This window comes from Grus americana, chromosome 23, assembly GCF_028858705.1.
Source record: "Grus americana isolate bGruAme1 chromosome 23, bGruAme1.mat, whole genome shotgun sequence".
NCBI lineage: Eukaryota > Metazoa > Chordata > Aves > Gruiformes > Gruidae > Grus > Grus americana.
Genome location: NC_072874.1, coordinates 4632905 through 4656335, shown reverse-complemented (window position 1 = coordinate 4656335; position 23431 = coordinate 4632905). Strand labels below are relative to the sequence as shown.

The following is a 23431-nucleotide window of genomic DNA, read 5'->3' as shown; positions in this document are numbered from 1 at the left end:
CATCAGTTTGTTTGTCTTGTTCTCTTCGTTTGGCAGATGGAGAAGCTAAAGCGCGGAGGACCAACGTTTTGGCCAATTGTCTTCCCTCGAACCCATCTGCAGAAGCCAAAACAAACCAAAGTTCCCCAAATGCCAGACCGGCGCGCTAACCACGAGGTAACACTGCTTCCATCCTGTCCTCCCTATAAAATCTGACAAAATTAGTTCTTATTTCTCCCTTTGATTCCCCTTGAAGTGCTAGACGGCTACAGTCGACTGATCCCCAAATGATTCCCCAACCTACCGCAAAAATTTGTGCCCCTCGCTCCGTGAAAGGGCACATCATTTGATGGCCGGTAAGTAGCACGGCGCGAGCAGAGCCGCAGCGACTGGGGCGCAGGGTCGGGGGATTTGACGCTCCTGTGCCAAGAACGGGTAACTGGGGCTGTAGCGGTCAGTCTCCGTGTCGGGCTCGCTGATGCCCAGAGCATCCTCGGGGAGGAAGGTCTGTCCTCGCCCCACCGCGACGCTCTAAATTTCTGCTTGCTCGTACCAGCCACAGACCAAACACGCATTCCTCACTGGGCTGACGGTGGGCTGGAGGAAAAGCAAAATTTCCCTTCCCATGCCCTGCACAGAAGCCAAGGATGTTTCCTCCAGCCCGGCACCCTCCACCCCCTCCTGGAAAGCGCACGCAGAGCGCTGTTCCGAAACGCGACGTGATGCAATAGGAGCCCAGGCTTCTCGGGCACAATCCCTCTTCGAGCTGACTGGAGAAAACGAACAATGACAAAAGGTGCCCTTAAGGGTGTTCGCTTCCCAGAGGAACGCACTTAAGGGCTCCGCGAAGCGCGCTGACGTTATTAAAAGGATGTGCGGCGGGGGGAGCGCTTGTCAGCCCTAAGTGAAATTGATAAAAAGATGTTTTATGCAACAGGCCGTATTTAAATCCAAGGGACGATTTAAGCTGCTTTGTGGGTAATAACATCTCTCTGATTGAGAAGCCGTGTTTTAAATATGGAATTAGTGAAAGTGAGCGTGGTGGTGACCCTGTTTTCAGGGAAGGCGCTGTTAATGCGTGTTGCAGCGAGGGACTTGAGGCACAGTGGAGCGACTTTAACCCTTCAATGGCTTCCGTCCGATTAAGGACGAGCCCCGCGGCTCTTTCCTGGCACGTCAGCAGTCTGGGTTTGGTCCCTGGCTGTTCTGGGGTGACTGCTCTCGGTTGGGAGCACCGAATTGGAGAGGAGAAGCGCAAACGCCCAGCTGCAGGCTTTTCGAGGGCTGACGGCAGAGGCGCATCTCTGCCAGCCCGGCTCTGAAACCTTCTCCTGGTTAATTGCCTTCTGCCTGGGCAAGATCAGCCTCTGCTTCAGACGACTATCACATTCATTATCGTTCCCTTTCCGAGCCGTCATCCAGCGTTACTGTTCCCTGCCGCGCTCCACCCCAGGTCTGGCTCCTTTTCAGTGCTCCCTTGATGCAGTTTGGCATCTCTCTAGGCGAGAAGCGCGATTGCTGCCACCTTCCCCTAGCGATATCCCTTTCTCGTAGTGCCCTTCTGCCTTGGCGCTCGATGCCGTCAACTCGGTAATTAGCAGCTCATGGTAATTGAATTGTCAAAAGGAGCTTGCATCAGAGCTGAGCAAGTCGGCGGGGTTATTGCTGTCTCCTTTGGTCTTTTGTCATCTTTTTCACTTTTTTCTTTTTTCATCACTTTATCATTTATTAGTCATGATTGCATCGAAGGATTAGCTCGGGAGTCTTTTGGGGCAGGTTCCGTGTCTCCATACTCCTTCTGCAGCACACAGGCAGCTGGAAACCTGCCCGGGGGGCTGCAGTTTGCTGCCTGCGCTGGCTCCCAGCCTCTCTCCTCCTTCAAGCTGTGTGCTAAATCCCCGAAGCGACTGACGGGGGGTGTTTCCAGAGGAGCTTCAAGCAGCAGCAGACGTGCAGGGGGTCGTCCTGCCCAGCCAGGTAGAACCAGCTGCTAAAGCCGCAGCTGGGAAGTGCTGGGACGCGGCGGAAGTGGCTGCTGAAAAGGGGCTGAACAAGCTTTTGCCCCTCTCCGGAGCTGCCCTCATCCTCCTCTGCCCAGTGCCGCTCATCCTGGACTGCGCTGCGTGTCCTGGTCCTGCTTTCAGCGCGTGCCAGGGGAGGGCTGGGTGCTGGGCACCTCCGCACCTCTGCCGGGACAACTCTCCCAGCTCCTCCAGGCACAAAACTACGTACGAGCCCCTGATAGAGCGGGGGGAGGAAAAAAGACGGGAGCCTGGCACCGCTGCTTGCTGCAGTCAGCTACAAACCGACTTCTCTGCCGCTGCAAGTCATCCTCTCGGCCGTGAATTTTGGGTTTCCCTGTTGGCGGCAGCATGGGAGAATTTGCAGGTGAAAAGCTGCGCCGCGGTGGAGCGGGGCTGGAGCAGGAAGAAACGCAACGCTGCGGATTCACCAGGCCCCCGCTGAACGCATGCTCTCCTCTCGTCCCACTGCCACTTCCTACAAGATTTAATGCAGAGAGCTCGTAGAAAACGCCTTGGCAGAAATAAACACATTTTCCATCCATCTGGGAATCCCAGCAATCTCTGTTGATGCTCCTGCTCGTAGCCAAGCCACGAGCTTTCAAAGCACCGTTGGGACCCATTTCACAGCAGCGTTTCCAAATAAAGCAGGCAGTTCTTACACAGCGGTTTGCAGGGCTGAGGCAGGGAGCAAAGCCACGCGTTGTCTTGTTCGCAGGTGCTTTGACCTGTTTTTCCTGAGACTGTTTTGCAGCAATACTTCCGTTCTCCGCTCCCTTCATCTCCCCATTCTGGAATGCTCCAAAATTCCCCGCGGAGATGGTGTTGCTGTTCAGCAGTGGCAGGGCTGCAGGCTGTGGAGGAGAAGAGCGTCAGGACCCACAAACCGGTGAGACTCGGGCACGGCTGTTTTGCACACCGGCAAAGTTTTCCGGCAAAGCTGGGCCTTTTCCGAAAGGATTTAGGCTGACTTCCTAGCGAATTGACGTGCTGACTGTGGGCGAATCTGTGGAAAGCAGCTGGGAAGGTAGAAACGCCCAAGGGCTGGAGCAGGAGACGCGATCCAGGAGATGCTCTCTGCGCTGGTGGCTGGCAGGCCAGGACACGTCCCCTCAGCGCTCCTGCCTACGCAGGCGGATGTCGAATGCCCCCGGGGGGAAACCTGTGAGGAGGGGGATACCTCACTGTCGAGATGGCAAGAGAGGTTGGAGAAGCATCGCTCCAAGGAACCGCTCGTGCGCTGGACGTCAGCGGTGACCCCGGTGCTCTCCTCCGGGGCTGGCTCAGGCAGGACACAGCTGTACCAGCCCTTCCCTCGCTGGTGGCTGCTGAGAGCTTGAAGAAAGGCCCCATGTCCTCTTGCAGCTGGGGCTACAACGGGCCGTCAGAGCCTGCGGCACCCACGGCCCGGCTCTGCACAGCTCTTGCTTCGCACGCAGAGCAGCGATCCGGCAATCGGTGCAAGCGGCCCGGGGTTAATGCGTCGGGGTGGTGGCACTTCATCCAGCCCTGCGTTCAAGCAGCTGCTCTGTGGATACTGCATCCCCCTGCACGCACATCAACTGTCCAGTGCCCCTACAAGCTTCTCAGCTGCTGTATTTCCTCCCTCATTAAAATTAAAACGCCCAGACCTATGTGTTTCGAAGCCCTTCGTGTTCTTCCATTCACCCAGGGAGGATTTGCTCAGGAGCAGGGGCCTCCACTTTGCTGTTCGTTGCAGGAAGAGTGATCTGCTAAACGTCTGGAGGACGGGAGTGTGCTGGGAATAATCAATATTTTATGACACCTTCCCAGGCAGGCAGGCCAGGGGGGTTTACAGCCCGGAGGGAGACGCGCAGCCTGACCCGCAGCTCCCGGCAAGCGGAGATGCCACGGTCAGAAATGACCAAACGTTGCGGGACTTCGGCAAAAGGGACTCAAACATTCCCGTCGCCTGCTGCGCAGCCCCGGCTTCCTCTGGGATCGCTGAACGAACGGGAAAGACATTTCTCCCCGCAGCGGTGGGACCTGCTTTGATTTCGTGCGGCACCAAAGGAGCTCCCTCCTCCTGGCTGGAAAGCCTGCCGGGCTCCCGCCAGCCGGACCCGACATCCCCTCCGCAGGGTCAGCGGGGAAATCTCCCAGCCTGGCTGCACGAGCTTTGGGGGGGTTCCCCTCTGTTTGGGGGCACCAGGGTATGGCTCAGGCTCGGCACTTTTGCTGCTGCGGGGTAAATGCCCGTGTCCTGCTCCAGGTTCCCCAGGATGCCGACTCTAGCATCCGAGGAGAAGCGGATTCACCCGCCTTCAGCGGGTGCGCGAAACTTGTAGGAGCTGGGTGTCTGCGGGACCTCATTGCTCTGCCCGGCAGGGGTGAAACCAGCTGCCGGATCCAGGAGCTGCTGGGGCGGACACGCCGGCACAGACGGCGGCCGCGTACTTCTTCCTCGGAACCACCACCTCATCCCTGAGGATGTGACCCACAGGTATTGTTTTGTATTCCTGAGCTTAGGCGCCGTCTTGCCTCTTTCACCGCAAGGACAGACGGTCCGATCAGCTCCGCTCTTGAGCTAGGATCAGCACCTGATGCGGCCGCGTATGTCAGGGCTGGAGGGCGGCCGGCGACCGACCCCCTGCAAGCCAGGGCTGATGGCCAGCAAGAGGAGAGCCGGGACGCAGCTCCCACATCGCTTCTCTCCAGCTGGAGCCTCTTAGCTGAGCACGCAGCTGAGGACTCGCCACCAGCGCCCTGCCGAATGCACCTCCCGCGTTACGCTGCATCCCAATTTACGTGTGATTAATTGAAAGCTGTCGATCCCCTTGTTGCTGTGGGACTGACGTCTCCCCGCCTCACCTTGGTTTTCACCTTTTTCTTTTGTTTGGTTTCCAACTCTTTGTTCTTTTATTTTTCTGCTCAGCTGTGGTGGGAAAGCTGGGACCGGGGAAGGGGGTGGGAAGGGGGAGCCGGAGCTTGTAATAGGAAATAACGGGCTTTTGTAAATACATCGACAGCTTTTCCGTGTGGCACAGCAGAAATAATCTGCTTTTGGTGGATCGGGAACCACGCTGCTGGAGGGGCTTCACAGAAGAGAAGCAGCAGAAGGGACCTGGAATGTGCCGGCAGCGGGGGGAGCAGAGGGTGCACGTTAGTCTCTCCCCGTTCTCGCGTGCTCTGCTGCATCCCCAGCCAGCAGAGTCAGGCGGCCCAAGCACGCCACGATGTGAAGAGCCAGCATTTGGCACTAGCCAGTCTCGAATTAAAGCCACAAATCAAACCCCACGTTTGCTGTCGGGGTGCTCACGCACTCATCGCATGATACTATTATTATCTGTCCTGGAAACAGCACCGTAAATAGCAGCAGGGCCTAACCCGTGCGTTCGCTGCCCCAAGCTGCTCCCTGCGTGGCAGATCCTCCCTTTCCCGCAGGAGAGCGTGGGAAGGGACCCCCCGGCGAGAGGCAATCCCTGGGGGCTGGGGGCTCCAGGACCCTTCCCGGGGCGGCAGGGAGCCGGGGTTAGCCCCGTGACGGGACGCACGCAGGGTGGCTGCAGAGCTGAAAGCAGCAGCGAGGGGCCGGGCCGGCTCCCTTCGGCGTTAGGAAAGGTCCCGCTGCTCTCGGTGCTGGGGGAGAAGGACCCAGAGTCCAGCTGAATCCTTTGCGACGGCAGAGGCAGAACGGGGACCGTTCCTCCGTGCCAGCGATGCTCAGGAGAAACCGGATCATCCCTGCCCCGGGGAGATCGTTTTTCTGATGTCTTTCATCTTTGCTCAAGGACAGTTATCTTTCTTTTTTTTTTTTTTTTTTAAGTTATTAACATGGAATTATCAATATCCATATTCTGGTTTGTTATACCTCTTAGCAGAGTTCAAAGCGGATCGATTTCCAAAGAAAAGTAATCAATTCCGTACAACCGAGAGCAGAATGACATTCAGCATCGCGTCAGAGCGTACGAATCGGCGCTATCGGAGGATGTAACGACGACGCGGGTACCAGCAGCCTTTGGAGGAGCGAGCGGTTCAGGGGCACGGGTGGATGCGTAGCTCTGCCGTACGGTCGGGAGACAGGCAGCCGCAGGAAAAGGCAGCTGGATGCAGAACAAACATTTATCAGACGCACCTGGCATGGAACAGCCCGGAACCCAGCGTGCAGCCGGTCCAGCGAATGAAAGGTCAGAGGGGAAGGCTGGGATCGCCACGCTGAATTCCTGAAGAGTAGAAGCCACGGGGTTTAATTCTCCCTCTCGGCAAAGCACCTGGGCTTAGCTTAAGTTTTTTCTACTGCTAAAGGATCCAACCCAATTCTTGATAAATTCCTCCAATGGGCAATTATCCTCATTCTTAAAAAATAAAACAAAAAAATCCCAACCACCCCCTCCAATCTATTCTGAGTCTAATTTATCCAGCTTCACCCTTCAGTAATTGGAGATGATCTTGTCGTCTCCCAGGTTCAAGAGCCTCTTTCAGTCAAGCTGCTGCTCCCCGTCCCGCTGCGCTCCGGATACAGAGCGGGTGGATTCGCTGTCGGCCGAGTCCGTGGCGCTGCGTCCCGGCGTGGGCTCTGCTCGAAGGCAAGAGAAGAGAGAATCGGGGTCCCCATCACCGCTGAGCGCCGCACCTCTCGCACGGGGATCTCGAACCACTTTTTAACACGAGAAAACGATTTTTGCTTTGCAATCAGCGGTGAAAAATGAGAAGCCAGCAAAGGCCAAGACCGTTTTCCGGAAAAGGATTCGGTGACTTTTGAGAGCGGTCGGCGCCTGCCCTTCCCTCAGCTGAGACCGAGCGCTCAGCCCTGGGAGGGCCAAGCTCATCCGCCACGTGACCAGATTCCAGTATTACTATTAAAAGCTCAAAAACCCAGAGTCAGCTCCTCCCCTGAGTCTAAAGATTTAAAAAAAAAAAAAAAAAAAGTAAAAAAAAGTAGTCAGATTTCTCTGCTTGCTGTCTGGATTTTTTAACTTCTATTCTTCATATTTTCAACCACAAAAATCTCGAAACCTCATGTTTTAGTGGAAGGGAAGGCTTGTAACCTGGTAACATAACCCTAAGGGCTGGGTGTAAAACAACAAGGCTTGTAAAAACTGGCGGCTCCAAAAGCCGCAAACCCCATCCAGAGCAAAACCGGGAATAAAATGTGACCCTTGTTCTCTGGATGTACTCATCATGCAACGTTTATTGCTTTTTTTAAACTTGCTGGTAACTTTTGAACTGCCCCAGCCCCGCCTGCCCCTTCTTCGTGAGAAGGATGAAGGACGTTTTGTCGGGAAAGAAATCCCTGATGAAGTTTTGGCCCGGATGGTCGGGTACCTCTCCCCAAAGGCAATGTGCAACGCACACAGGTCTGGCAGGGGTGGCCCGGCTAGCAGGAACGATCTCGGCACGCAACGAAAACAGCCTGGACTGGAGAGTAAGGAGATTATAAGGATTAAACAAGATGGAGAGAGACGTTTACAATTATTATTAGCTTCAAAATCTGCCCAAGCAGAGCAGCGAGGCACTGCCCATCTGTTGGTTTACGTCTACGCGGCCTCGATGCACCTTAAATTTGATATTCTGGTACAACCTGAACGGAAAGCGATACCGGCAATAGCAAAACCTGGCAGCGGTGGTGCAGTGCTGGAGGTGTTGAAGCTGGCTGGGGGGGGGAGCAGCTGGGGAAGAAGGGCCCTGGGGGGAAAAAAAAAACCAAAAAAACCAAAAAAAACCCCAAAAAACCCAAAACCAAAGCTTGGAGAGAGAGAAATAGCATCTTAAATGCGGTACGGTAACAGGAGAGAGGACAGAGCCAGCACTGCTGGGCAGAGACAAAAGGCAACACAGAGTTTTCTTAAGGAGAAACTGAAAAACGGTTATAATTAAGGACACGTTAAATTGAGCTGAGCGGTAACATTACATGAGGCGGTCGTGGCTTTTCACACAGGTCACGGTAACTCCCTCGGCACTGGTGTTATAAATTCCCTTAGCGATGTCTGCTCTAACCTGACGGAGGAATGGTGCTGAGAGCTGCCGCACCAGCAATGGTGCGATGTCTGCCGGGAGCCTGCTCCAGGGGATGGGGAGAGGGGGAAACCTTTCTCAGAGGAAACACCTAAAAATCAAGGGGATGGATTTTGCAGGCTCTTACCTAAGAAATCCTCATCTTAGCAATGAGGCTATTTTCTAGGGGAAGATTTGCCTCTGAAAGGGAACGGTGCTGGACCCAGAGCAACCTTGGGGGGGTTGTACGTATTGGGGGGGGATGGCATACGTGCAGAGCAAACGTATGGAACCGGTCCCGAGACATGCCTTCATCGCCGTGCTACAGCTCATGCCACTCAACTCTTGCAAACCCCATAAACGCGGGGGCGCAGGGTGTGTTCACGTGGCCCCGTCACCAGGGTGTCAGGCCCTAATGGTTAATTAACCATTAATTAACCTAACGGCTAATCCCAAGAGGTATGACACGAACAGCAACAGCCTGTTACCGGGGAGGGGGATGGAGCATGGGCAACCCGAAATCCGGAAGGTACCTGCGAACATCCTTCATCCTTTGGGCCAAATGGGGGAAAGGGTTCGGCTGGGAAGGACGGGCAACTCTCAGTGCCTGGCTGGGTTTTCTGGATGCTTTCTTCTTTTTTTTTTTTTTTTAAAAAAGCAGGGCAATTCAGAGAGTTGTCTCAAAATGGTATTTTTTGGTTTGTTCCTGGTGAATAATTTAAAAGGTTTCAAGAGCTTAAATAGCCCTAAGAAAAGACCGTTAGGAAATGACGGTTGTCTTTTTCTCTCTCCCAAAAGACACTGAAAACCCGAGCGAACCTGGATTGCATTTGGGAACTGGTTTGATGTTTTGGCTCACGCTGACCTGGAAACCTGCTCCTGGCGCGTTCGTAACCGGAGCAAACCGAACAGTTGGAGCGACCGGCGCAAGATCACCTCGCAGGTAAGGGGCTGAGCTGGAAATATATCCCCTGTCTCCTAGCCCCCTTCTCTGCCGAGCTCTTTCTGGCTTTAATCAAACCATCGCAAAGGTTGTTTCCGTAGCAAGGCGATAATCGGCCCCGCTGCTGATTGCGGTGAGTTTTCACCACCTGGTAGTACCAGAGAAGAGAGATGTTTTCAGCCGCTGTAAATCAGCACGGCGTTGCTTTCCCTTCCGCAGACCCGCGCTGATTTATGTCGGCCTCGCAGAGGTCCCCGGCAGACGTGTACTGCTGGATTAAAAATCGGGCTGTCGTATGCCCCGGGTCCTGCCGATGGATGCGACCGCCCAGAGGCAGGGACGTTTCATTTACGGCGACTCAGGACCCGTTGCACAAGGAGATGCCGGGGGTTTGCCGGGACAGCAGCGCCTGGCAGAGGAGCAAGGCTGGCTGCGGTGGCAGCTCCGGGCGCCCGATTTTAACGTGCCGGTGAGAACCCGAGTCACGTTGTGCAGCCTTAAATCTCACAAAACTCTCGCGGGCTGAAGAGCAAGCACCCCGAGATGCTCTCCCCAGCGCAGGCGGGTTCGGTGGGAGCGCTGGGCTTTTTTCTTTGGCACAGGAATGAGAAATAAATGCCCTGCCAGGATACGCAGCAGGCAGCGTGGTTTAGATTTGATGGTGGGCACGAACGAGTCGCGACTGGTGGGGACCGTTTTCCAGGAAAGCCCCGCCGTGTCCGACACACCATCCCTTCTCCCCTCTTCCGCCGCAGACCCCTGATCCGCTCGTCTTCGAAGAGGTCGGGGTGTTGGATGGGAGCCTCCAAAACAGCAGTTTAAGGGATCAAACTGTCAGCACGTGGATGCAGGAGCCTGGAAAGAGGATCTCGGTTTTAAACTCTGGAGGCTTCATGGGAGCATGTAACCTTCCCTGCTCGGGGTACGGAGAAGCGCAGCGAGTTACGCAGGGGTCTTTGAGGAGGGTTTAGGAGCATCTGCTGAGGCTGTAAGGGGCATCCTGATATTGCAAATTAGGTTTATTTTCTCAAATCAAGTTGAAAATTCACAGCAACTTCCCCCAAGTTATGGAAATAAATACTCGGAACGGTTACGCTCAGAAGCACGCAACTAGCCAAACTGAAAAGAAACATTTAGCTGAGGCCGACCGCAACTATTTACACGGGATGTACACATGGCGTAGTAAACCTCATCCTGAAATAAAATCTCCAGCCCCTCTCCCACATGTTGACTGCACGAGATCCCATTTCGATGCTGGATTGCTTTCAAATCCTTCTGTCAAAAACTTTCTTGACATCAATGTGCTCCAGCAAAATGTTTCCGTCTTGGCGAAACGGCATTTCCCGTCGGAAACCTCTTTAGTTTGAATATTTCCTCGTCTCTGCTGATGCTCCCTGGGTTCATGCCCTGCTTCCAGCATTGTTCTCTTCTGTGACCAGCACGTGACAAAGCTTCAATAAGTACCGATTTCTGAAGTGCTTTGATAGCCTCCGATAAAAGGCGCCCCAGAACACTGTGCGTTTCCGCACCGTGGTTTCTCTCCCCGTTTCTTCAGAAGGCATTAAATGTGTGGGCTCTCTAGTTATTTGCTCTAGCAGTTGATATTTTACCCTGACGTATTTTTATCTTTGCTGTGTTATGTAACCAAGCTACGCTGGTGTCAATCGGCAAGCTCCGGCACCGTCAGTAAAACTAATCCACTTCAACACAAGCCTAAGCTGAGGGCTGAATTCCTTGTGATAAAAAGCGGAATTAACCCAAATAAGTGACTAACCTCCTCAAAGAGCTCCTGGTCCCACTGTCCTTACACTGGGAAAATTAATTAAAATCCACGCGAGCTAACTTTCGCTCTCAGCGACATCCTTGGCCTACGCCAGGAGAATTCGGACCCCGCGGTTTAACTTCCTAAAAGCTTTGAACCTGGAGAAGTCGCGCGAGGAATAACTCTTCCTCTCCACCCGCGTTAAAGCTGAGCGATCCTTTCGGCGGGTAATAAATTCACCGCGAAACGAGGCGTTTCCTGCGGGGCTGAACTGTTTGTGAATTAGATGCGCATTTAGCAGATGGCTTTGGCCAAACAAACCGGGAAGAACAGAGAAAGGGGCCGGGGGGGGGGGGGAGCTGGGGTGCACCTTGTCGCTTTGGTCGATAAGCAAACCGTGCCGTAAGCTTAGCGCCTGGGTGCGAAGCCAACAGAAGATGGAGACCCCCTCCGAGGAGCGTTCGGCTCCTCCGAGGTTTGGTTCACCCTCTGGAGAAGACGCTTTCTCCTTAACTACAGAGGGAGAGCAGATAATCGGCTCCAACCAGACAGCTAACTCCCAGGCAGCAAAAATCAGCTGAACCCGTCTGCGGTAGCTACACACGCTGCTGCCGCTCGGTATTTTTGGGTTGGGGTTTTTATTTTGAGCCAAAGTCTCTGAGCGCTTTATGCTCCAACCAACATCCGCAGGGGTCGGACGGGCTGCGGCCAGCGCTGGGAGCTGGGTGGCCCCTCCTGCCCCGCGTGCTGGTGACCCCTGTGTGCGATGGGGAGGGGGGGGGGCTCATCCCGAACGCCGTGACGCCAAAGCGATCCCGCTGTGCCGCGGCTGGGGACCAGCGCCTGCAGCATTCTCCTTGCCCAGCTCCCAGTTGTCCTCCCTGGAGATGTAGGAAGGAAGGGACCGCTCCTGAGACCACGCTCAGCCACCGATGAGACGGAGCTGGAAAGTGTCCCCAGGATATCTGCTCCCCCGGCCGCTGCCTGCCGGGTCAGGATTGCTTCCCAGGGTCCGAGGGCACGCTCAGCTCCCGCACCTCAGGCCGGCAGTAAGGGCTGCGCCGTGCCACCCGAAGGGAGCAGGGCACGATGCGCCGGGCGTGCGACGTGCGCAGAGGGAAGAAAAGTGAGTCTGCAGGGGAACAAACCACAAATGCACGCTGGGAACGAGCGCGGCTTCCAATTTCCCTGGACGACAGCGATGCTGATGTGGATTTTCCATTCCTCATCCCTCCCACCGCCCTCAGCTCCCCGGCTCGGCTTCCTCCCCGGTCACGGGAGCCTTTCTTCCCTCCAGAGAAAGGGGATGTGTCTCAGTGCCGGGGCGTACAAGGCACCTACTGCCTCCGCCAGCAGCAGAGCGGGGAGGGAGGTTGCTTTTCTCGGGAGCTCCTGCCTCAGTTACAGTTTGCTGTCAGGGCAAAGCACGAGAGCTCCTGCCGTGTCAGAGTTTTGAAGACCAGTGCCGGCCGTAGAGAGCAGCTAGGCTGTGGGATTTTTCCTGTGCAGGACGTTGTTCAGACCAAAAAAGCGTAGAGCGTTCTGAAAAAGTGAGCTTTGCTTCTTGGTACCCCCAGAGTCTGCAGAGCTGGGCTAATTAACATCTGAAATTTGGTAAGAGACATTAAGTCTTACGCCTTCAGGTTTAAGCCAGCCTCTAATTACTTGGGATTAGGAGATTTCCTGAACCATCCTCTGTAGCATCTGGCACTGAGCATCCCTGGAAGCACGACGCTGCGCCGGCCGTCGCGTCTCCGCAGCCTTCTCAACCCCTGCTGCGTGCTCAGCTCCCGGCCCTGGCCCATCCGCTGCAGCTGATCGGGCACGCTGACGAGGCTGACAGGCCTTGATTGCAATTAAATTGCTGTTACTCATCGCCCTGGGCCTGTTTTCCACCAGCACGGGCAGTTCGGTCTGCGCGGCCGTCAGCCTGAGTTTATCGGTGATGCAGGCGAAAGCAGGCGGGATACGGAGATGTGAGAACAGCTCGAGGGCGTGATGCAAAAGAGGTCGTTAAAAACCAGAAAATTCAGGTTATGGTGTTTGGGGGGGGAGGCACGTGAGGACGGTGCTAGCAGCAGGCGTGGTAATTAGCGTGTTAATTTAGCACCACTGAGGGTGAGCCCACCTACTGCCCCTCGGCGTTGGGGGGGGCTGGAAGAGAGGGGGGGGCAGCTGGGGCTTTGCTCCCCGGGTCTGTGCACGGTTGGACGGAGCAGGGCGAGGAGCAGCACCAGCCAGAGCGGGGATCGGGGAGGGGGAGATCAAATATCCCTCGCTCCGGGAGAGGGGGCTCTCCGTTCCGGCCTGGATGCAGCCCTGGGGTTCTTACGGATGCTTAAAACCCTTCCTTTTGGGTGGGAAAAACTTCAGGACAGAGACGCAGCCCCGTGCTGTGTTTAAAACGGGTGTTTCACCTCGGACTTTATTTCCCATCTCCAGCCTGGTGCTGCTTTCCCACCGGCACGGATCCTGCGCGGCGATGCTGGAGCTGGACCCATCTGCCGCCTCCGCAGAGCCCTTTGCACGGGTGACGCCCCGACTGCTGCGACCGATCCCCCGTGACCCAGCGGAGTACGTGCGCTCGCCGCAACCAACAGCGGCTCCTGGCCGGATACCGATACGGTCAGCGCCTTATTTCTGCAATATTTGATACTGTGCATATTTGTAATGCCTTTTCTCCATAGATCCCAAAGCATGTTAACTGACTCATTAACAAAGCGTTAATGACTGTGGTAATTTGTCCTAGGCATACCTATAAATTAGAAATTTTACTGATGGACTAAAGTGACGATCTGAGGTCTGGGTTGAGTTACGGCTCAAGTTCCTGGCAGTGGGGTGAGTTAAGGTGATTTTATTTATTTTTTTTTTCAAGCTGGGGAGCGGCTCAGCCTTTTCCGCAAAGCCCCGAGATGCTGCACGGCCGTGGGAGGACGAAGGGGGGGTTTTGTCATCCTGGACACAGGGTACGTCCCCCTCGCCAGCTACTCGCTTCATCAGGGCAACTCGCAACGTTACGGCCAACGAGCGTCAACGAGAGCGCATTTGTAGTTGCTGGTGTTATCTCCTCGTTAATGAAACGTCGAAGGAAGCGAAAACAGCAGCAAATGTCAGCAATCGGTCTTTTTATCACATAGACACGGGCCTTCCCAGCAAAGATGCCAATTTATTAGGAGGCAAACCTCGGCTGGATTTGACAGAGTGGAAGGAGCTGAGATTTCCATTAGTGATCACCTTTTAACCAGCCCCAGATACGCTAATTCGCTATAAACACACTTTCCCAGAAATATGAAGGCTGTAGAGGGAGCGAGTACGGCCTCGGGAGCGTGCGCCGTCCCCGGCCGGGGGACGGCACGGCTTTGCTGACTTGATTAATGAAAGCAGAGAGCAAACAAACATCCGCCCTCGCAATAAAGCGTAACGACCGTCACGGAACTTCTGTCTGGGGCTGCACGCGCGTTGCAAAGATTGCTCCAAAGAAATCGGGGACGGCTCGTTCGGCTGCGGCCCCACCGGCTGGGAAAACGCATCGGCGCCATAAAAAAAAAAAAAATGCAGAAGTTTTGCCGAAAAGCTGCGTTTATTTCACTGTGATTCGTGGATGCGAACACCGTGGCGAGGAGGAACGGCGGCGAGGATTTCTTTATGTTTCCTGGACAGAAGAGACGACGCTGGATGTTAGGAACAGGGGAGAGGAGCAGCCCTGCTGCTGCAGTACTGGAAACACAAACCCGTGCGTTTTGGTGACGTTGCCGAGCTGAAAAACAACCTTGAGGGAGCACACGGTAGCTCATCAGGAGAGACGACAATTAACGGGGAGACGGATGGGTGGTGATCGGCCGGGCTGGGGAGCTCAGCCGCGCAGTGCTCGCAGCTAGCGAGGAGGCGAGAAGGTTTCCAAAAAATTGCCGCTGTGCCGCGCTCAGCAGTCGGACATAAATAAATAGATCTGAATTTGCTCTGGCCCGCGGGACCCGCCTGCCCGTGGGCTCCTCCGGCGGGGAGGAAAGCCCGGGCTTCCCAGCAGGTAGATGGGTGCGGAGCGCAGCACACGACACCGGGTGCCTGACGCTCTGGGGGGGACATGACACCAGTAGGTTTTTACCGTTACAGGGATATTTTAAACTCAAATTGTGACTTTCAGGGCGGCTGGCTTGGATGGCACAGCCACTTGGGAGACCTTGGTTTGATGATTCCTCTCTCCCAGGCTGCCGTCGTGGTCCTTCGCTCTCCGACTTGGGTGGTGACAAAATACGTTCTGCTGCTCCCACGATGCAACGCCCACCCAAGAGAGCGCAGTCAGCAAAGCGAGGGGCAACCATCGACACCGGCGCTGAGGATTCGGCAGGAAAACTCCGCTGGGTCTCGCAGGAACCAGAGGAACGGGAATACACCCCGCGCGCCTTGAAAGGAGCTAGAAAGGGCAGCGCGGGAGCGGCTGTACCAGGGGAGGATCGCAGCAGCAGGAACGCCGCGGATCTTTTCCCATCAGGATCATGGCCAGTAACTGCCCCGTGAAATTGCCGCGGAGGAAACGACGGGAAGGAAGCAGGAGAGCAGCACGCAAGCGCAGAAGCCACTGCCCGAGCGAACCGGAGCATGGTGTGATATATTTTGCCGGTGGCGGTGCAAAACACAGAAGTAGGAAAATAAATCACGGATGTGTCCGATACCTGCCGAGTGGCTTTCTCGGGCTGCTTTATCAATGAATTAATTGCAAAGGTGTCTGCCTTAACTCATCAGATATCGGGAAGCGGGAAGCCCTCCGGTGAAATGCAGGCTGCTGGGTGGGAGCTGAGCTTCACCAACCATTTAGTGAAACGTTTGAGCGCGCGCCTAAAACCCTGGGTGCCAGTTAGGCCTGAGCACGTGCTTAAAGTAAGCGCAGACTCTTGAGTGAGTTTCCGCACAGAGATGGACCTATGTATACGCTTAAATTTGTTCCCGCCACAGCAATTTTTCAGGTTTTTTTGGTATTTGCCTGCTGCCGCCCTTAGAGAGCCGCTCCAACGTGGTTAGCCCTCGGGGGGAAGTTTCTTCTTTCAAGTTTCGGTCACCGTCCCCGGCTCTCCCCCCTGCGTGCTCCGATTCAAACCAGGCGCTAAATGGAGCCGTACCAGTGGCACCGTCCTATTTTAGGGCTTTTTGGAACAGCCATTCTGCCTAACCCTTCCACCGCCCACTCGTGTCCTGCGGAGGGGAACTGGCCGTCGCCGTCTCCTGCCCGGCGGTTCGGCTTGGTGACTCCTGCGCGTTTGGTTCCCAGCTCCAAACATGAGAGGGGAAGGTTAAAATTTAACTAAAAAGGGATTTTTTTTCAATTACACAAATGTTTCTGTGAATAATAGGCTTTGCAAGGCATTATCCTACAAATGGCAAATATGGGGTTTAACCTCCTTGTTATTATCCCTTGAATTTCGGAAAGCCTTTGAGGGCTTTAATCTTCCATACAATTATGTTCGGGCCGAGTTAAAAGCACGCCGGTGGCCACGGTGGCACGGAGGGGTGGCGCGTGCTCACGCGAACCCTTATCAAACACGATATTTTAATATCTTATCACGCTTTCTTGTCCCAGGGTGGGGACACCCAAACACCTCTGGGGACAAACACCACTTTTTTTGGTGTCGCCCGAGTATGCGGAAGCGGGGCCGTTGGGGTCCTGCTCTCACGGAGCCCCGGGAAAGGTTTCCTGCCCCGAATCTGTGGGGGACCCCCATGGGAAAGGTGGGACACCCCCCCCCGCTGTTTGTAGGGTGACTCTGGGGGTCCCCAGTGGGGGAAACTCCGTGGGGAGCGGCCGATCCCCCGTGTCTCGAGGGACCAGCAGCTTTCCGGGCCCCCCCCCCCAAGGTCTCTGCTCTGGTGGCTCCAGCGGATCCGGCCGCTCTCGGGGTCCCCGCACCCCGACGGGCGGCCCCGGGGACCCCCCCCCCCCCCTTTGCAGCTCGGGCCGAGGGCGTGGCTAAGGGGGCGTGGCCGCGTGACGTCCCGCGCTGGGCGGGGCACTCGGGCCCCGCCCCCGGACGCGGTCAGCGCTGGCGCCGCAGGAAAAGTTTGCGGCGCGGCCGGGAGCGGGCGGGGGGCGGCGGGATGGACGCGCTCAAGTCGGCGGGTCGCGCCCTGCTGCGGAGCCCCAGCGTCCACAAACCCTCCTGGGCCGGCGGCCGACACAAGAGTGAGACCCGCCGCCCCGCTTCCCCCCTCCTTCCCCCCCCGGCAGCGCCTCTCCCCGCCCGCCGTGCACCCCCCTGCACCCCCCTTACCGCTCTGCACCCCCCGTACCCCCCCTTACCGCTCTGCACCCCCCGTACCCCCCCTTACCGCCCTGCACCCCCCTTACCCCCCTGCACCCCGCTGCACCCCCCTTACCCCCCTGCACCACCCTGCACCCCCCTTACCGCCCTGCACCCCCCTTATGCCCCTGCACCCCCCTTGTCCTGCACCCCCACTTCTTCCCTCCCACTTCATCCCGCTTCTCCCCTCTCTGGCACCCACTTTTCTCCCTCCTAGAGCTTCCCCTTCCTCCTCACCCCCTTCTCACCCTGCTCTACCCCCTCTACTCCCCCCCCCTTTTTTCCGTGCCCCCCTGCACCCCCTTTCTGCTTTACCCCTGTCCCTTGCCCCCTTTTCTCATCCCTCCTTTTTGTCCCCTTTTTGCCCCTCGCTTTTCTCCCCCCCCATTGCACCCACCTTTCCCCTGCACCCCTTCCCCCGTGCAGCAGTGGGGTGGGGGGGGTCATCCCCGTCCCCCAGCCTGGGGCGAGGGCTGGAGCCCAGCGGGTGGTTTCTGGCCTCGTCCCACCAACGGCTCCGTCAGGCAATCGATGGCCCCTGGGCTAGTGGCCACTCGGCCCCTGCCAGGCATCTTCCTGCTGCGGCCAGGGAAGGGGGGGACCAGCCTGGCTGACCCCTGCCACGGAGCCCCAAGCGGGGCAGCAGGAGGGTGCCCTGCCTGCCCTGCCCTGCCTGCCCTGCCTGCACCCCTTGCCGCCGCAGGGGAGATCAAACTTCTTGATTTTACTAATCTGACGGGATTGACCCGGCATCGTTACGGTTTTTTGTGAGGATTAAGGGCCAATAGCTGTGGGACGCGAAGGGGGCAGCTGGCTGGATTTTGGGCTTGGGGGGGGCTGTGCGGCAGACGCGGGGTGCCGCCCCAACGCGTCCTCGCGGGACGTGCCTGGCAGAGGGGTCCCTGGAGACGCAGCAGCCCTCGGACTTGCCGTTGACCTTGCAAACCGTCCCCGTGCCCTTGGCTGCGTGGGGGGCATCGCCATCGCCCCACGGCCAAACGCACCCTGGGCCCGAGCGCGATCGTTTGCATGAGCGGGGCGGTGGGTGCGGTGGTGGTGAGTGGTGCAGAACAGGATGTGTGGAGGAGCACCCGTCTGCCTGTGCCTCCGGTGCTCCTTCCTTTCTGAAAACAGTTCAGTGGCTGCGCCTAAACCACCGCTGTTTCCATCCCAGGCCAGCACGAGCTGCAGGTCCCGGGCAACGTGGGGTGCTCGGAGGGTCCCCGTCCTCGGTGAGGCCCCGAGGTGCCCTGCGGAGGGTACGGGACCAGCGCCTGGCTGGCGAGGCAGGGAGCATGGGGCAGGCAGCTGCCCGTCCGTCGCACGCAAACCACCCTCCTCCACCCGCGACGTGCTGACCCGGCTTCAGCCGCCGAGGGTGGGAGGGCAGCAGCAGCACCCTCGGCTTTTGAGAAATCCAGGTTTTTCACTGGCACCCTCTGTTTCTAGCTGGGCCGCGAGGTAAATGCAGCATCCTGCCCGTCCTTGGTTTTTCCCTTTCCCTCTCCAGGTTTGGGACCTGTGTGTCAGGCGCAGAGCTCCCGCAAACCCTTGTCTCCCTGCGGGAACGCTCCCACCCGCTTTCCGTCACTTTGACCTTAGCCGACGTCGGGCTGCCGGGGTGGCTCGCCGCTCGGCACCCACACCCGCCGCTGGGAGCGGTGCCAGGGTTTATGGCTTATCTCCCGTCTCGCCTTCACTGGGTGCCTGAGTCACCGGCGGGTACCCCAGGGGTGCGTCCGTTCCCCCCCCCCCCCCAGCCCTGCCCTCCCGGCACTGCAGGTTTGCAGGAAGTTGCAGAGTTCGGTCCCGCTGCTTGGAGGCGGCCGGAGGAGGCTGAATACAAAGCAGCAAAGCCTTCAGGGACGTGTTTTGTCTGCAGCAGGAGCCCCGTCGCTCCCCGGGGCCGTGGGGGACCTCGGGAGGGCTGTGGTTTGTTGTCTCCTGCTCAAAGCAAGACCCTCCTTAAAGAGGAGAGCGGCAGATCCTGGGTTACCGGCTCCATGCCTGCAGGTTAGATCCTGTGGTGTAATTTCAGGCTTAGAAATACCCACCCGGCTTCCAGTTTGGTCCCGAACTTAGCTCTGTATTTAGGACCCTCCTTCCCACCGCCCCCCCAGCACGTAAGGGCAGAGGCTGGTGGCCTCCTTGGCGGTCTCGGGGGAGAGCGGAGACCTCTCCCCGGTGAAGCTTCACCCGCGCGATGGGCTCCTCAGGGCTGTCGGTGACCGATTTTAGCGAGTCACAGCACGTCACCTTGGATCCCCGCAGCTGTGCGTGGGCTTAGCTAGCGGCAAATCCCATCTTAGCCTCTGCGGGTCGGTGATGGTTAGCGCAGGGCAAGGTTATTGCTGTGCGTGGGGCGGCACCGAGCCTTCCCCGGTGCCCGACTGATGCTCAGGACCCCCTTGGTTACGGCGTGGGCTTGGGCACTCATGAACTGAGGAGCTGATCTGTCTTAAAGGGTCGCTACAGTTTGTTGTGGCTCGTGGAAAAAAATTTGGGGGCTTTTTCTTGCTGCCTTGGGGGCAGCTACAGAGGCTGATGGTGATGCCCCCCACGTGAACGCCTTGCGGTTCCTGTGCGGCCGAAGCCTCCTGTCACCTCCTCTGCCAGCCGGGTCTCTGTCCCGTCGCCGTCCCCCCCCTCACAGGAGCCGCGGCAGCACCGCGAGCTCCCAGTCGCTGGGGCACGGGGGTCCAGGCAGTAGCTAAAGCATCACCCTGCTCGTACCTAAACCCTCCCTTCGGGGCTTGACGGGTATCCGTCTGCATTTGGGAATCTAAGAGCTTTTTTTCTTGCCTCTGTAGAGCTCCCGGAGAACTGGACGGATACCAGAGAGACACTGCTGGAGGGGATGCTCTTCAGCCTCAAGTACATGGGCATGACGCTGGTGGAGCAGCCCAAGGGAGAGGAGCTCTCTGCGGCCGCCGTCAAAAGGATCGTCGCTACCGTGAGTGTCCGAGCTGGAGCAGAGCCCTGTCTCCTGCTGCTCCAACAAATCTCTCACCGGGCACTTTCAAAAGCCGTGGGGCCGGAGGCAGCGCTGTCCGTCTGCAGGCTGGGGTGGGGGGGGGGGGGGTGTCGGGGTTGCAGGTCCAGCCCTTCCAGGGGCGAGCGGGGGGCTGGTGGTGTGGGCAGAAGTGCAGACAGCAGCACGGGGAAGGCCGTGGGGCCAGCCCTGACCCACGGATGGGGCGGGCAGCGGAGGGCTGGTGTTAACGTGTCTGAGCTCTGACTCCTCCTGATAAGCCTTGGGTGACCCTGGGTGTGGAAGAAGCCTCTGCCCTGGTGCAATCAGCCTTCCCAGGGCTGTGTCTCCTCTTGCAAGGCAGGGACGGCGTTTTTGAGCGTGGCCAGCGCGTGACCGAGAGCTGGCGTGCAGTTCTGGGGTTTCCTGCCCGGGATTTGGAGGGTTAAGAGGAGATGGGAGCGGGACAGCTTGCTCCGATTCCCAGCCAATACAGCCGCCGTCCCGCTGTAACCTCTGATGCAAGAGGGACCGATGTTCAGCCATCCTCCAGCTCCCCGGATCCCCCGCTCACCGGGCTCCGAGTAAAATTAACGCTTCTTTAAGCCCTTATAAAACTGAACGAGGCAAAGACCCAATTGTACAGTTAACCGTCGTAAAACTCAATGGGGTGGCGAGCCGCGCTGCGTAATGACGGATCCTTTCCTGGCATGTGCCGAGCTGGACGGGAGGGGAGCGCTCGCATGAAACGGGAGCTGCTGGCAGAGCCCTCCACGTCCGCGCTGATCGACTGAGAACTGAGAACGGAGCCTTTAAATAAAAGCCCCGGGGCCGAGGCCAGCCTCGGAGGGGCAGGACCGACTGCCAGCTGGTCTGGATGAGGCTCAAGTGAGGTCCCCAGGGAGCAGGGCTGAGGATCCAGGTCCGCAGTCTGCAAGTAGCTTGCTGTGTATTTTTATTTCTTTTTTTCTTTTTTTCTTTTTTTTTTTTTTTTTGGAGAGAAGCTGGGCAGCGAGTTGAATGCAACCTGAAGGCTGAAATCACGAGACTAGTAAATAAGAGAAAGTGGCCCTTAAATGTCTAGTTACTTTTTAAGCCGGTGTCCTGACCTTGGTGTGGGGGATGCTTTGCCACTCGAGTGGGGATTGACAGCCCAGCTCGAAGCCGGCTGCTTGGGAGCCCACGTCCTGCAGGACCGTCCTTCTCCCTTGTTCGTGCTGGTGTCCCTCCCCCTCTGCTCCGGAGCTGGCCCCAAAGACGAAATTCCCCGGGGTTTCACCGAGCGCTCGCACGGCTCGGCCGGAGCAGCCGCTGCTTTGTGTTGATGGCCGAGGGAAATCCTCGCGGAGGGGCCGGGCTGGAAGTGCCTCCCAGTGGGGTGGGGTGGGCTGGAGGGTGCCTGTCCTTGTCTCATTAATGCCAGCAAAAACCACTGCTTGGGGGAAGGCAAAGTTTTAACAAGTGCCTTTTCACACCTGGTAGTAAACTCAGTCTCTAGTACTAACGAGTGCCGTTAATATGCCTAGTAAGTAGCGCGTAGCTGGAGTCTCTGCTCAAGTCCCTTTGGATGTATCGCTGTTAAAAGCCTGGAACTTCCTTCTCCCCCTTTTCCTTCCAAAGGCGAAAGCAAGCGGGAAGAAACTGCAGAAAGTGACTCTGAAAGTCTCGCCCAGAGGCATCGTGTTAAACGACAGCGGGACGAACGAGCTGATCGAGAACGTCTCCATATACAGGTGGGTTGCAGGGCGCACGTCAGCGCGTGCGTGCTCTGAGGCTCCGCGTCCACTCCGGTCTCCGCCTGGGTTGAGCTGACGTCTCGCTGGCCGTCACGTCTTGATGGAAAGCAATGGTGGGGGAAGGAGGGTGGTTGCTGAGTTTAAGGTAAATTTATGGCCGGTGCAATAAGTGTCTGGAAAGTACGTAAGTAAGCAAGTAAGGAAAGACGTAAATTAAGTAAATAAGTAAGGAAAGACGTGGCGAGCCTGGAGGTGTTGTGTGTGTGGACTACGGATCCACATCCAAGCACTCTGCAGCCACGCGTGGCTTTGCTGCCTGTTCTCGGCGCTAGAAACGCCGGGGTGACGGCAAGAGCCGAACGGGGAGGATGGGCAGAGCATCTCCGAGCGGGCGAGAACGCGAGTGCCGGCGCCGGGGCTGCCCTCCCCTCGCTGGCTGCTCTGCACCTCTGATGGGTTGCAGTAGCTCCGACGAAGAGCAGGGCCGGGACGGCCGTTGAGACCCAACGCCAGCGTGGGGTGGATTATCCCGTATCCGCTCCTCTGGCTTTGGCAAATATTTCTTCCGAAGAGGCTGGAGGCAGGCGCGGGGCTGGCAGAGCTCAGCTCGGATCTGGCCCTTTCCATCTCCTCCATCATCCCCCACGCTCTGCTTCTGCCCTTCGCTGCTCTGTCTGCCTTTGCTAAACGTGGGATGGGGAGCACGGGGTTGGGGCGCTCTCTCTAACCAGACTCCTAACCCGCTTGCTTTGCTCCAGTTCAAACTAAGCGGTCGTGTACAGCCACCGGTGCTGAGCCCCAGCCCTCCCCAGGAGATAAACCCTCTGCTAAAGAGCAGAGCTGGGCAGAGCGGCTGCACCAAAATCAGGATGACCGCGCCGGTGTAAAAGCAGGCAGAGCTGTGGGGCCGGGGTTTTTAGATGCTGCCTTAAATTCTCCTGACGGCTGTCGATAAAGCCGTTCCTCCCGGTCACCGCTCACGTACGAGCATCCCCTCGGTTCAGTTGACTGACGTCAGCGCGTCCTAAGCAGGCTGTTGGCGTGGGGACGGATGCCGCTCCCCGGAGATGCTGGCGCTGGGGGAGCTGGGGGGTCTGTGTGCATTGGGGGGGTCGTCTCCACGAGCGTGCCGCACCGGTGGCGGTCCCCGGGCTTTCCTCTAACACCTCTGCTGTCTTCTCTTCGGCTTTTCTATTCACCGGGATGACGTTGGCTCTGAGCTCTTGCCCCGGATGATGCGCTGGGGCAGGACGGGGTGGCCGCGGCTAAAACACGGCCACCGTCACCGGACGCGCCGTTGCCAGGGGCCTCGGTCGTAAAACCGGCTCGCTTCAGAGGCGGGCGTGAGTTATCCTCTCCCTGGAAAGCGGTGGCCATCAAATACTGAGCTGGGCACTGGGGGTTGCTGGAAGGGCCACGCGCCTGCGCAAACGACCTTCCGTGGCTTTTGGTTATTAAAAGTGGCCGCGCTATTTTGGGAAAAAAGGGAGAAAGGAGTAAACTTCTAAGTGCCTCTTTAATCCAGAGCACGGCTCAGCTCTGGAAAACAAAATGTAAGCCATTGAGCAGAGGCATCCTCACACGCATCAAGAAACTAATGCAGGGTAAATAAATTTTGAATGTGTCTTTTTTTTAAGTCCCGGTATCTGCTGGGAACTGGGACCTTCCCGTCCCCTCCCTGCAAACTCTCAGGGGCAGCGAGAGCTGAAGGGACAACGTGGGGCCCGTGGGAAAACTTTCACCAAAGCGTCCCACTTTGTCCTCGGGTTTT

General features: G+C 57.3%; 1 protein-coding gene across 9 annotated transcripts in view; it reads left to right on the top strand.

The window, feature by feature from the left end:
• The window catches only part of LDLRAP1 (low density lipoprotein receptor adaptor protein 1), a 42882-nt gene that overhangs the window by 7760 nt on the left and 11691 nt on the right, over positions 1-23431 (top strand). For 3 of the 9 annotated variants that reach the window (XM_054802187.1, XM_054802188.1, XM_054802189.1), the window contains exons 4-9: positions 37-156; positions 236-335; positions 8754-8898; positions 13103-13285; positions 19764-19906; positions 21545-21657. In XM_054802187.1, coding sequence (XP_054658162.1) covers positions 329-335; positions 8754-8898; positions 13103-13285; positions 19764-19906; positions 21545-21657 — 591 coding nt within the window. In that variant the 5' untranslated portion in view covers positions 37-156; positions 236-328. Of the gene's footprint in view, positions 1-36; positions 157-235; positions 336-7236; positions 7387-8753; positions 8899-13102; positions 13286-16687; positions 16836-19763; positions 19907-21544; positions 21658-23431 lie in introns of those variants that run through there. The other 6 variants (XR_008573961.1, XM_054802186.1, XM_054802185.1 and 3 more) reach the window with 4 other exon arrangements.